Genomic DNA, 12,803 nt, shown 5'->3' with positions numbered 1-12,803 from the left:
TATAACCATGTGTTGGATATTTTCACCAATTCAGTGGTGATTTTTGTACTTATTATGTGAGGTGGTTTGGGGTGCTCTATGTGTCAAAATCTCACAAGTCTTTCATTCCACACTATAGGGTCAGGCTTACAAACTTTTACTTACTGGACTGTAATCTTCCCCTAGGGCAGGCAGGCATTGAGTATGCTCTTCTTTTTTTTTTTTTTTAATATCACTATAGTCTCAGTACATCATGGCACCCAGCAAGGCTAAATACACCCTTGTGATATGAATGAAGAATATTTACAGGTCTAAGTAAGAAGATTTTATTAAAACAAACTCTTGGTATTGGAAATAGCAGATAAAACAAATGAAATAACTGTGTTTCAATTCAACTGGTATTTGTTGAACAGCTATTATGAGCTGGTTCTGAACAAATATTATAAAGGAAGTATTGAGCCATCCCTTCAAAGATCATTATTGAATGAACACCACCTTGAGGTTTATATTTCACAAGTACTTTTATATTTTTTATGACAGTTAATGTTTACATATATATGTAATATATAACATTAATAAAAAATTTACTTCATAAACATAACCTTAATATATGTACTTATACTTTATATGTACATATAATGAAAGTGTATATGCGTGTGTGTGTGTTTATCTGCATTATAGGTATGCATTATCAAATTAAGTTTCATGGAATTTAGTTCTGTGGGGATAACAGAAATATTATTAAGAAAGGGTAGCTAGAGGTACTCTGTTAAAAATGAGGAACAAGTCTCATTTCAAAGCCAATTCATTCAGCAGGAGTAGATCCTAATTTTCCTGTAGAGTAAATTGCCTTTAAATATACTTGTTCAGTAGATACAGGAAAACTAAATTTTCTTCACCATGGGTGACTTATGAGCATATCACAAGATTACCTTTGCACCAAGGACTGATATATTGGCCCTGGTGAAATTATAGCAAGTAAAAAACTGCAAAGAGAGCTGCTTTCCTTTGTTACTTCATATCCTTCCTACTCTGAGTGTTCTACCTTCTGTACTCTCTAAGGAGGTGGTTTGACATAGTTGTACTTCTTAATTGGTCTGATTGCCTTGCATTTTATTGAACTCATGGTTACAATGACAGGGCCTGGCACACTCATTTCAACAGACTCATAAAGGTGACTTAACCGGAAAGTGCTGCCAGACTGTGTTCCTACCAAAGGGATTTGCACAGTACTGTCATTATGAAGGAATGTGGTTTGGTGCCTGAGAAATCACACAACACCCAAGGACACTTCTAGAGAAACATGCTTCTGTTCCATGTCTCTGGAAACTGAATCATGCCTCAGGAAAACAAGCAATTCATGGCTCTGGAAATGAATCATCAAGAATAAAATGCTGGCCCTAACCAGTTTGGCTCAGTGGATAGAGCGTCGGCCTGTGGACTCAGGGTCCCAGGTTCAATTCTGGTCAAGGGCATGTACCTTGGCTGCGGGCACATCCCCAGTAGGGGGCGTGCAGGAGGCAGCTGATCGATGTTTCTCGCTCATCAATGTTTCTAACTCTCTATCCCTCTCCCTTCCGCTCTGTAAAAAATCAATAAAATATATTTTTTTTTAAAAAAGAATAAAATGCTGTTGTTCCTGAAGGAAAGATTAGTACTTACCTTCACTTCTGGTCTGGAAGGATAGTGGAAGGTCACATTGTGGAATTGAATTTCACCGTTAATTCGATCCAACTTGTAACCATCTTCTGACATGCAGTCAATAACAGGTTTCTGGAAGAGAATGTAAAGGGATATAGCAACATGTATTAGATGCATTTACTGTCCATCTCGGTTTGAATTTACTCATAAAAGAAAATAACAACCAGGTAAAACATTGCAGCGATTTGTTAAAGATAGGTTTCTTCCACATTAAATAATTATTTTTAAGAATAATTAGCATTTATAGAGATATTATATTATGATATATTAATGGTATTATGCTATGTTACTATATAATATATTAGCATATAATATGTTATATGTATTATGTTACATATTAATATACATATACATTTTATCTGATATTATATTTGTTAACATCCTATCTAATAAAAGAGAAACATGGTAATTGGCGTACGACCGCTACCCTTCCCATTGGCTAATCAGCGAGATATGCAAATTAACTGCCAGCTAAGATGGCGGCCAGCAGCCAGGCAGCTTGAAACTAACATGAGGCTTGCTTGCTTCAGTGACGGAGGAAACCAACGTTACCCCACCTGCTTTGCTGGCCTCTGAGCCTGCAGTTTAAGAAACATTGTAACAATTATAGAAGCTAAAAAAAACCCCAGAAACCTGCTTTCAGCGAGGCTGGGATCTTAGAGCTGGAGTTATACAGTATTTCAATTATAGGATGGAAACAAACCAGATACCTTCTTTCAGCAGCAGAAGCCTCAGAGCTGGAGCCAGAGCTAAAGCTGGCCCAGAATAAAAAAAGAAAAAGAAAAAAAGGAGTGGTTGGGAGCTTCCGTCACCCACCAGCCTGAAAACAGCCCTCAGCCCCTCACCCAGACTGGCCAGGCACCCCAGTGGAGACCCCCACCCTGAAGGGTGTGTGACCAGCTGCAAACAGCCATCATCCCCTCACCCAGGCTGGCCAGGCACCCCAGTGGGGACCCCCACCCTGAAGGTTGGGTGACCAGCTGCAAACAGCCATCATCCCCTCACCCAGGCTGGCCAGGCACCCCAGTGGGGACCACCACCCTGAAGGGTGTGTGACCAGCTGCAAACAGCCATCATCCCCTCACCCAGGCTGGCCAGGCACCCCAGTGGGGACCCCCACCCTGAAGGGTGTGTGACCAGCTGCAATCAGTCATCATCCCCTCACCCAGGCTGGCCAGGCACCCCAGTGGGGACCCCCACCCTGAAGGGTGTGTGACCAGCTGCAATCAGCCCTCAGCCCCTCATCCAGGCTGGCCAGGCATCCCAGTGGGGACCCCCCCCCCCCTGATCCAGGACACCCTTCAGGGCAAACCAGCCGGCCCCCACAGGTGCACCAGTCCTCTATCCTATATAGTAAAAGGGTAATATGCCTCCCAGCACCGGGATCAGCGGAGCCACGAGGCCTCCCGGCACCGGGATCAGCGTGACAGGGGGCAGCGCCCAAACCCCCTGATCACCCTGCGGCTCTGTGTGTGACAGGGGGTGGGGCCACAACCTCCCTATCGGCCCTGCTCTGTTCGTGACAGGGGAAGGCGCCCCAACCTCCTGATCAGCCTTGCTCTGTGTCTGATACAGGGGAGCTCCCCAATCCCCTGATCGCCCTGTGGCTCTGTGTGTGACAGGGGGTGGGGCCCCAACCCCCTGAGCAGCCCTGCTCTGTGCCTGATAGGGGGGAGCTCCCCAACCCCCCCCCCCACGGGCCCTGCTCTGTGTGTGATGGGGTAGAGCCATAACCTCCCCATGGGCCCTGCCCTGAGTGTGAGAGTGGCGGCGCCCCAACCCCCTGATGGGCCCTGCTCTGTGTGTGACGGGGGCAGCGCCCCAACCCCCTGATTGGCCCTGATCTGTGTGTGACAGGGTGTGGCACCGCAACCTCCCCATCGACCCTGCCTTGAGTGTGACAGGGGACGGTGCCCCAACCCCCCAATTGGCCCTACCCTGAGCGTGACTGAGGGTGGCATCACAACCTCCCAATCTGCCCTGCTCTGTGCATGACAGGGTGGCGCCCCAACTCCCCAATCGGCCCTGCTCTGAGCCCGACCAGGGGCTGCACCTAGGGATTGGGCCTGCCCTCTGCCACCTGGGAGCAGGCCTAAGCCAGCAGGTCTTTATCTCCCGAGGGGTCCCAGACTGCGAGAGGGTACAGGCCAGGCTGAGGGACCCCCTCTCCCCCCCCGAGTGCACAAATTTTTGTGCACTGGGCCTCTAGTATAATATAAATAACTAATATATAATTAATTTTAATTTATATAACATATTATGCCAATTAATAAAAATTATATATATCACATTAGTTTATTTAATTATTATTTATTGGCACTATGACATTATTATTTAACAACATACTAATATAATATATAGTACTGATCTACATATTAAGATTACTATGTATAATTATATTATTAAGATACCATGGAAGACAATGTACTAGGTGTTTTAGTGTGCTTTTTTTAATTTAAGTAAATGTCGTTATAACCTAACAAGACATTTTTTTCACTTGAGGAAATTGAGACATCTCAGAGGTTAAGTATCTTGCCTAAGGCCACACAACTAGTCAACCACTCTGGGGTCTAAGATTTGAGTAACTGAATGTCCTCAGAGGGTGTCTTCAAACACTACCAACTTTCAGTTGATTTGCTGAATTTCACCTCTGCTGTTGTTAGTAGTGAGCCTAATCTAGAACTTAACCATTCCAGTTCATCAGACAAGGGTCATCTCCTGCTACCAGGACATCCCCAGGTCAGCTTCTTACTCTTCCACACTAGTGAGAGAAATTCATTACCATATCTCTATTTGGGGCTATAGTGTAACCTACTTTCTTCTCAGATCTCCAATAAAGATTATAAAATAATTTTTAAATGCTTTAATTTTTTGACACAGTTTAAGGGGCTTTTTAGACTCATCATCTTACTTGAGCAAATAACAACCCAGGAATGAGAATTTGGATCATTCAACGGGCCTATGTGGTTTTCAATAATCTCTTTATATCCCAATACACAAAGCCCCAAAGTACAAAACAGATACAGTGATGAGAAATTTTCTCGGGAAGGTGAGATGCCTCCTAAGTAGCCATGGTTTAGGGAACCCACAAAGCACTTTGGATTTACGGGGCTTCTGACTCTTAGCCCAGGGCATTGTTTTCAGAGGGAAAGAATATGTTGCCATTTTTCCCTTCTGTTCTTGGATTTTGACTTTCTACCTTGACCTCCAATGATTTAATAGATTAACCAGAAAAATTCTAGCCACACTATCAGGGTCCTTTTCTAGCTGGTACAGACTTTCTGTCACATTTACAAGGTAATCCAATCATATGAACTGGGCTTTAAAGTCTTACATGATCTGGCCCCTTCCCATCCCTAGCCTCTGTCGCTTGTTCACTCAGTTTCATCACACTGGCCTTGTTTTAGCTTCTTGCATTCACCAAGCTATTTTCCAAACTGAAGACCTTTCTTCCATGAATACCCTCCCTGTTCTTACCTCCAATTCACCGCCCCCCAGTCTCCCTTGTAGGGCCAACTCTTTCTTTGATTTTCAGCTCATATACTACCTCCTCAGAGATAATGCCATCATCGTCACTCAATTTAAACACTCCTTCCCACCCCCAATTGCTATCACATTGATCTATTTAAATTCCTTCAGTGTACTATTTAATATTATCTTCTCTTTAAATGTGCTTATTACTTTTGAAAAAATATTTTTTATTGATTTCAGAGAGGAAGAGAGAGGTAGAAAGATAGAAACATCAATTATGAGAGAGAATCATTGATCAGCTGCCTCCTGCACACCCTACACTGGGGATCAAGCCTGCAACCCCGGCATGTGCCCTGACTGGGAATTAAACAGTGTTCTCCTGGTTCATAAGTCGATGCTCAACCACTTGAGCTATGCCAGCCCCATAAATGTGCTTACTTCTTTATTGCCTATTTCCCAGTTTTGATATGAAAGCAGGGGCCTTATTGGTTTTGTTTCACTTGCACTCCCAATTCAGAACAGGGTCAGGCTCAAGACAGCACTTATTGAATATTGCTGAATTAAGGGCATTCTGATAGTTCCGGATAGTTTTTAACACTGAGGGTAAATTTCTTAGGAGTTCATTCCTCTTCCCACCCCCAACCTATGAATAGCCTTTACTTTTGGCCTTTACATACCTGGTCTATTGTTTCAAAAATGCTGGTGGCTGCTGCACGTCCAGTTGCAAAGGCTTCCAAACAAGAAGATGCATTGCCAAGATTTAAAGCTCCCACTATGACACTGAGGAAAATCTGAAGTGAGAAGAGATAAACATGGTGTTCACGTGTTTTGGGGCTATCCATGTGAACGCAGAGATTTCAATCAACACAAAGTAGGTTAGAATAGTGATATGATAATTTGATTCATTATATAAATAGCCTTATAATGGTTTTTCTGGTTAAGGGGTCCCTGAAATAATAAAGACAATATGATTAGCTTGATTGTCCTAGAACTTGGTGCACACAATATAGATCTGCTACTACTACTACTGCTATATTCCTATTACTAGTATACTAGCTATTAGGATAACTACTGCAATAATAATACTACTAGCAATAATAATAATAATAGTAATAATAATAATCTATACTAATAAAAGGGTAATATGCTAATTAGACCAGACATCTTCCAGACATCCATCTGGACATCCTTCTGGACAAAGCCACGGTGGCAGGGGCCAAGACAGAAGCAGTTAGGAGAGACCAGGCTGTCAGGGGAGGGCAGTTAGGGGCAATCAGGCTGGCAGGGGAGAATTGTTAGGGGCAACCAAGCCAGGAGGCAGAGGCGGTTAGGAGTGATCAGGCAGGCAGGCAGAGAGGTTAGGGGTGATCAGGCAGGCAGGGGAGCAGTTAGGGGCATCAGGCAGGCAGGTGAGCGGTTAGGAGCCAGCAGTCCCAGATTGTGAGAGGGATGTCCAACTGCCGGTTTAGGTCCAATCTGCAGGATCGGACCTAAACCGGCAGTCGGACATCACTTGAGGGGTCCTGGATGGGAGACGATGCAGGCAGGGCTGAGAGATCCCCCATGCATGAATTTCTTGCACCAGGCCTCTAGTAATAATAATAATAATGTCATGTTTCTATGTGCTTTATCCTGTATTACTTCATTTAATCCTTAACAGAGGTTATCTAACTTCACATATGTCACAATATATATTAAGTGGTAGAGCAGTATCTAACCCCATTCATGACTGACATTCTGTCTACCTCCCAGGTTCATCTGCAGGAGGTTGCATGCAGGTGGAGTGTCCAGGTTCTTGTGCAAAGCTGGGGAAGCTGTCATTGATTCACCAACTCAACCATCTCACTAGGTTAGGTAAAGGCGACATGATCATGACCCAACAGCACTCTGTTTTTATCAGTTTATAAAGGAAGAGAAAATTCCTCACACTGGCCTCCAGGAGGAGCACAAGACTCCTTCTCTCCACCCTTCCAACCAAAGATTGATTGCCCGTCACAACTCAAATGGAGGATATCTCAGTGGTCACCGTCTATAAGGGACTACAGTTATTTGCTGAGCTAAATATTGACTTTTGCATGAATGTAGTCTTTTTCAGGTAATCATTTTCAGATGATCCTGGTCTGTGGTGATTTCCATGAGCTGGATTCTGACCATGAGGCTTCTCAAAGGCTCCCAGCCACCTCCCTCCCTCTTCAGTCACCTCTCCATTCCACACATCAGGATTATGTGGGCCAGCCCCCTCTTGACGTCTCCCTGAATTCCCCACTCTATGTAGGGGGGTAAACATTATCTCTTCATCTGTTCTTCTTATTCCTTCTCCTTAAATATGGCAGGTAGGTCCTCCCTTAGGCAGATTGCTTAATCTTTCAAGCCCCAATTTCTTTATCTATAGCACAGAAATAATGAGAGTATATCCCTCATGTGATTGTTATGAGCATTAAATGAGATAATGCACGAAAAGTGATTAATCCAGTTCAGCCATATAAATAATAGTACTGATGATGAAGAAAAAAGCATGATTTCCCAGTTAGCAAGTGGAAAGGTGAACAAACAGAACAGTAATTGTGGTGTAGCTTGGGTTAAGATCACTATATTCCAAAGACTTCCTATCTGAGCAAAGGAACCCTTCCATGTGTACTAGCTCAGGGGTCGATAAACATTGTCTCCAAACAGCCAGATGGTACTAGTTTAGGCTTTTCGGGCCACATGCGCTCAGCAATTACTCAGCTCTGCTATCTAATGCAAAAACAGCCATAGACAATAGTAAACAAATGGCTGTGGCTGTGATCCGATAGAATTTCATTTACAAAAACAGGCAGCAGGCTGACGTTAGCTTGCAGGCCATAGTTTGCTAACCCCTGATCTAGATTCTAGACTGACTCACTAGGGTACTAAACTGAGGTTTGGGCTTAAATCCTCACTCAGCTAGGCTTTGCAAACATTACCTCAAATAAAGGTCTCTCTCGGGGTTCTTAGGAGAACAGTGAGTGAGACAGGACAGGGGCATTCAACTAATACCTCGCAATAGCTGGTACACATCCCAATAGGCCCTCATTGCTCATTCCAAATGTCACTCTTTAGTGGCGTTTAGCCCTATGGACTAATGTGGGGAAAGGGAGGGCTGGAAAGACCACTGGGAAACAATCTACCTGTGCGTGTGCTGTGCTGGAGAGAGGGGGATCTGTGACCACTTGGAAGACAGATCCAGAGTCAGCAACACTGTGGTTAACGGGTCAGGCCCCCAAAACCTGAGTTCAAATCCGACTTCATACCACTGGGCACGTATTTCCCAACCTCATGGCTCTATTTCATTTTTAAGTGGTAGTATAATAACATCAATTGCTGAATAAAATTATATTACCTATGATAATTTTATTAAATACCTCACTCAGTGCTTCACACCATGTATATAATTAATAATGTTATTCTCTATGACTGCTATTATTTTTTATTATTGAGTCCTGAAACTTAAGAGGGGAATGAAAGAGCAGTCTTCTTCACCATTCAGTTCCCTTACATTTTTTTTCCCCTAATATATCACAGAGTATGATTTTTGTCTGGGTACAAGTGATACTAATTACAATCATTTATGTGAACTCCTTACTATTTATGCCCAATTACTATGCAGCCAATTATGATTTTGTGCATCACAAAATGCATTAGATTAACCTAATTGTTAATTAGTTTAGTGGATTAAAAAAACTCAACTCATGCATACTCAGTCTTCATAGTTTGCTGCTCAAGCATGAGTAAAAGAGAAGAGAGGACAGAGAGAGAAGGGGTGGAGGGAGGAAAGAGAGAGAGAGAGAGAGAGAGAGAGAGAGAGAGAGAGAGAGAGAGAACAATCAAAGCTTATTCTGTTAAAGGATGTCTCCCACTTTCCCAAAGAAAACTTTCTTAAGGTGTAAGAGGAGGCTTGCAGGAAGAGGTTAGAAGTAAAAGGCAGGTTTATAATGATGACTAATATAGGGAATATAGTCAATAATATTTTCATGACTATATGTGGTACCAGGTGAGCAATGGAAATATCGGGGGAGCACTTTGTAAAGTTTATGACTGTCTGATCATTACGCTTGAAACTAATACAAAATAATAATGAATTTATAATATAATTTAAAAATAAAATTGTTTAAAAACTTTATAAAATAAAAAAGTAATTGATGACTAAAATGTTAGAGAGATGTAGTATGCATGTCTGCATATAGTAGGTACTCAAGAAATATTAATTGGGAGAATGAATTATCTACAGAGGTGCAGAGTAATCCACAATCAAACTGGAAACTCAAAGGTGAGAACTCTTAAATTAATTAAACAAGGAGGTCATTAGATTGAGGTGGCTTTATGTAGCCTTAGTAGCTTACATAAGCAAACCAAAACCTAAGCCTAAAATTGCCTCAAGGTTAAGAAATCAAAACCTATGAGCAACCAATCACCAAGAGTCAACTAGGTTTTTTCAAATAAGACAACTGCTTAAGCTATAACCAATCAAGTAATGTCTTTGCTTTGCTTCCACCTCTTCTCTATAAAAGTCTTTGCCCTCACTTCTATCAGTGAAGCCCTTTTAACAACTTCTATTTTGGCACCACTTAATTAGTATTATTTTTGCTCAAATGAACTCCTGAAAGTTTTAATATGCCTCAGTTTTTCTTTTAACAGAACCATAAAATTGGATTCTTGTAAAGAGAGCTCCAAGGGTTTTTTTAAACTCACTCTTTGCAATTGGAATCATACATTATTTAATTTTCAATGTACCAAGTTATTTTTTTCTGTTCTCTCCTTGCAGGCATAGAATGAAAAGAAAGATGTCTTTTCTCAATGCTTGTATTTCTGAAGAATGAGCAGATATAAGCAGGTGACCAATAAAATACGTTTGCATTACCTGTTCCGCTGAGGATTTTATTAGCTTGGCATTTTAGTAACTCATTATGTTTTCACAAATGTGTTCATTAGCACATATATTGTGCTACTATTAAGCTCAGTTATATGAGCTGTTAATTTTTAGCTGAGAAATCACTGACTTCCAATTTTCATGCCATATTATTTTTTGGACTCAGTCAGAAAAATCATTGTTTTGCAGCTATAAAACCTTTATTTAATTGAAGATCATTAAATCAGTAGTCTCATCAATTAAAATGCTCAGCATCCCTTTACCATAAAATTCATTCGTGTTGCTCGTTTCTGCAGATGGACTCCAGCAAATCATTGACACTGTCCTCCCTCAGACAGTAAAGGAATAAACAAAATGCCTTAACTGTGGGCTTTTCTGAGAAACCAACAGGAAATGTTACATGTGGGTCATCAAGAACCAAGTACCTGGACAAGGGCTCCTGCTGTATATTCTCCTTCATCCAGGACGAGTTTGGAGCCGTACCAGAAGGCCAGTGCATAACACAGGAAGATGAGGCACCACATGAATCCAGTAAAAAATCCCATCACTATCCCTTTTCTAATCCCCCAACGCTGGGCAAACACAAGATTTTTCTCATACCTGTCAAGAGAAAACATTTGGATCTCTTTCAGCAGCAGCAGTAGTGGCTCAAGTTAGAATGTTTAATACAGACCACAGTGCAGCGGCTTTCCTCAATGATGATAAAGGCATCCAAACACAGAACAGCTTTAGGGAAAGAAAACAAGTTCTGTGTAGCTATTTAATGTTTGTTTCAACCTGGCAATGAAATGAGTTGAAAGAATGATGCCTAACAAAGCCTCATAGTTGATAACTTCAGGGATGAGTACAGAGGGGTAAGCTTTGCCCCCAAGAGAAAAGAATTGTTCAGCACACATGTCTGGACGTGACGGATCCAGTACTGTTGCTGCTTATATTGTTTTATTAAGTCATGTGACATGAATCCAGTACTGTTTGTGCTTATATTGTTTTATTAAGTCATGCGACATGCTTTCTATCAGAAAAAGATGCAACTGTTTTCTTCCAGGTTTGAATATAGTGTTCGCACCAATTCATCTGCATGTACTCACTCACCTATCTGCCCTGTGACCAAGAATGCTATGTTGTAACATGATGGGTCAGATTCACAGCCATAGGACATGGATAACAATGTGGAAATTCAGTCCAAACACTAAGCTTCAGTAATTCTATCATTTAGCCATTAGTAATGGGCATTGTCTTAAAGCTTAGTCATCCTGTAACTGCCTTCCTTCGTCTCAAAAAGTAAACTTGTGGAGAACTTTAACATTTCATAGGACAAAATTGAAGACCTAGTCTGTTAATTTTTAAAACATTCACATTGCTTGTTTTATTAACAATAGAAGAAGATATCTTTTATACTGAAGGAAATATGCTACTGCTACTGAAAAAATTTTTACGAGAAATCAGAAAACTTCATTCCACAAACCAAAAGAAGCCAATGAAAAATAAAAGAGGAAAAGAGATAATTAGAGACTGTAAATCCCATTCTCTTTTTTATTTGGTGAATGTGCTAGCAATTGAGGATGTGTAGTTGAGTAGCTGACTAAAACACATTGAATAAAAAAGCGTTCAATAAAAATGTGTGAAATTGCACTTTAGATCATGGAGGCTTTTCCTTGATGGCAGCAAACTGTTATAGCCGGGTATGCAGTACAGTATGTGTGCACACACCCCTCACCTAAGATGGGTTTTTAAAAATTACTGACTCTAGCATCTTCCAAAACACACAGCTAAGGGCTTGGGAGCCTTGTAGTGCTCTGGTCGCTCTCATTGCTCTGCCGAGCTACCTCTGAACAAAAGCTCCTCCGGGTACCGTAGACCACGGTGGATATGCCGCTTTGCACAAAAAAACGGGGAAGCTTCAGGGTAGTGTATGGATCAAGGAAATTCAGGAAAGTGGCAGACATTTCAGTTAACCAACCTTTCAACCTCTTTTTTCTCACCACCAAAAGCAGCCACTGTTCGAATGGATGAAATGACTTCATCAGCCACTGACCCTGCTTTCGCATAGGCCTTCAATTCATGGTCAGTAAACGTGGACACACTCTAAAATCCAAAAGAAGAAAATAATATCTGAAGACCAGGTAATTAAGTAAGTCAGTCTGTCACTCAGTGATTCATTTAGGTGAGAAAACAGGTGTCATGGTTTTACACAAGACTAGATTCTCGCCAAGGAAGGATTTGGTCTAAATTTGATGTGTGCTAAGCCTGATGCACCAGTGTTTGGTTGCTGACATATCAAAATGACTGCATCAAAAGTCAGCCTCAAAACCATCAACAAAACAACAAGAAAGCCCACCGCATGGAAGAGCATATTTGCCAATGATATTTCAGATAAGGGTTTAATCTCCAAAATTTACAGAGAACTCATACAACTTAACAAAAGGAAGATAAACAATCCAATCAAAAAATGGGCAAAAGACCTAAATAGACATATGAAAACATGCTCAAAGTCACTAATCATCAAATCAAAACAACAATGAAGTACCATCTCACACCTGTCAGAATGGCTATTGTCAACAAATCAATAAACGACAAGTGTTAGCGAGGATGTGGAGAAAAAGGAACCCTCCTTCACTGCTGGTGAGAATGCAGACTGGTGCAGCCACTGTGGAAAACAGTATGGAGTTTCCTCAAAAAGTTAAAAATGCAACTCCCATTTGACCCAGTAATCCCACTTCTAGGACTATATCTCAAGAAACCAGAAACACCAATCAGAAAGGAT

General features: G+C 41.5%; 1 protein-coding gene across 15 annotated transcripts in view; it reads right to left on the bottom strand.

Moving 5' to 3' along the window:
• The window catches only part of ABCB11 (ATP binding cassette subfamily B member 11), a 91,944-nt gene that overhangs the window by 48,738 nt on the left and 30,403 nt on the right, over nt 1-12,803 (bottom strand). For 13 of the 15 annotated variants that reach the window (XM_036320392.1, XM_036320395.1, XM_036320393.1 and 10 more), the window contains 4 exons: nt 12,000-12,124; nt 10,465-10,639; nt 5,829-5,942; nt 1,642-1,752 (listed from right to left, as the gene is read on the bottom strand). In XM_036320392.1, the coding sequence (XP_036176285.1) occupies nt 1,642-1,752; nt 5,829-5,942; nt 10,465-10,639; nt 12,000-12,124 (525 nt within the window). The remainder of the gene's footprint in view (nt 1-1,641; nt 1,753-5,828; nt 5,943-10,464; nt 10,640-11,999; nt 12,125-12,803) is intronic. The other 2 variants (XM_036320401.1, XM_036320398.1) reach the window with 2 other exon arrangements.

The sequence above is a fragment of the Myotis myotis genome, unplaced genomic scaffold (genome assembly GCF_014108235.1).
Source record: "Myotis myotis isolate mMyoMyo1 unplaced genomic scaffold, mMyoMyo1.p scaffold_m19_p_8, whole genome shotgun sequence".
NCBI classification, from domain to species: domain Eukaryota; kingdom Metazoa; phylum Chordata; class Mammalia; order Chiroptera; family Vespertilionidae; genus Myotis; species Myotis myotis.
This window is presented reverse-complemented; position numbering and strand designations above follow the sequence as displayed.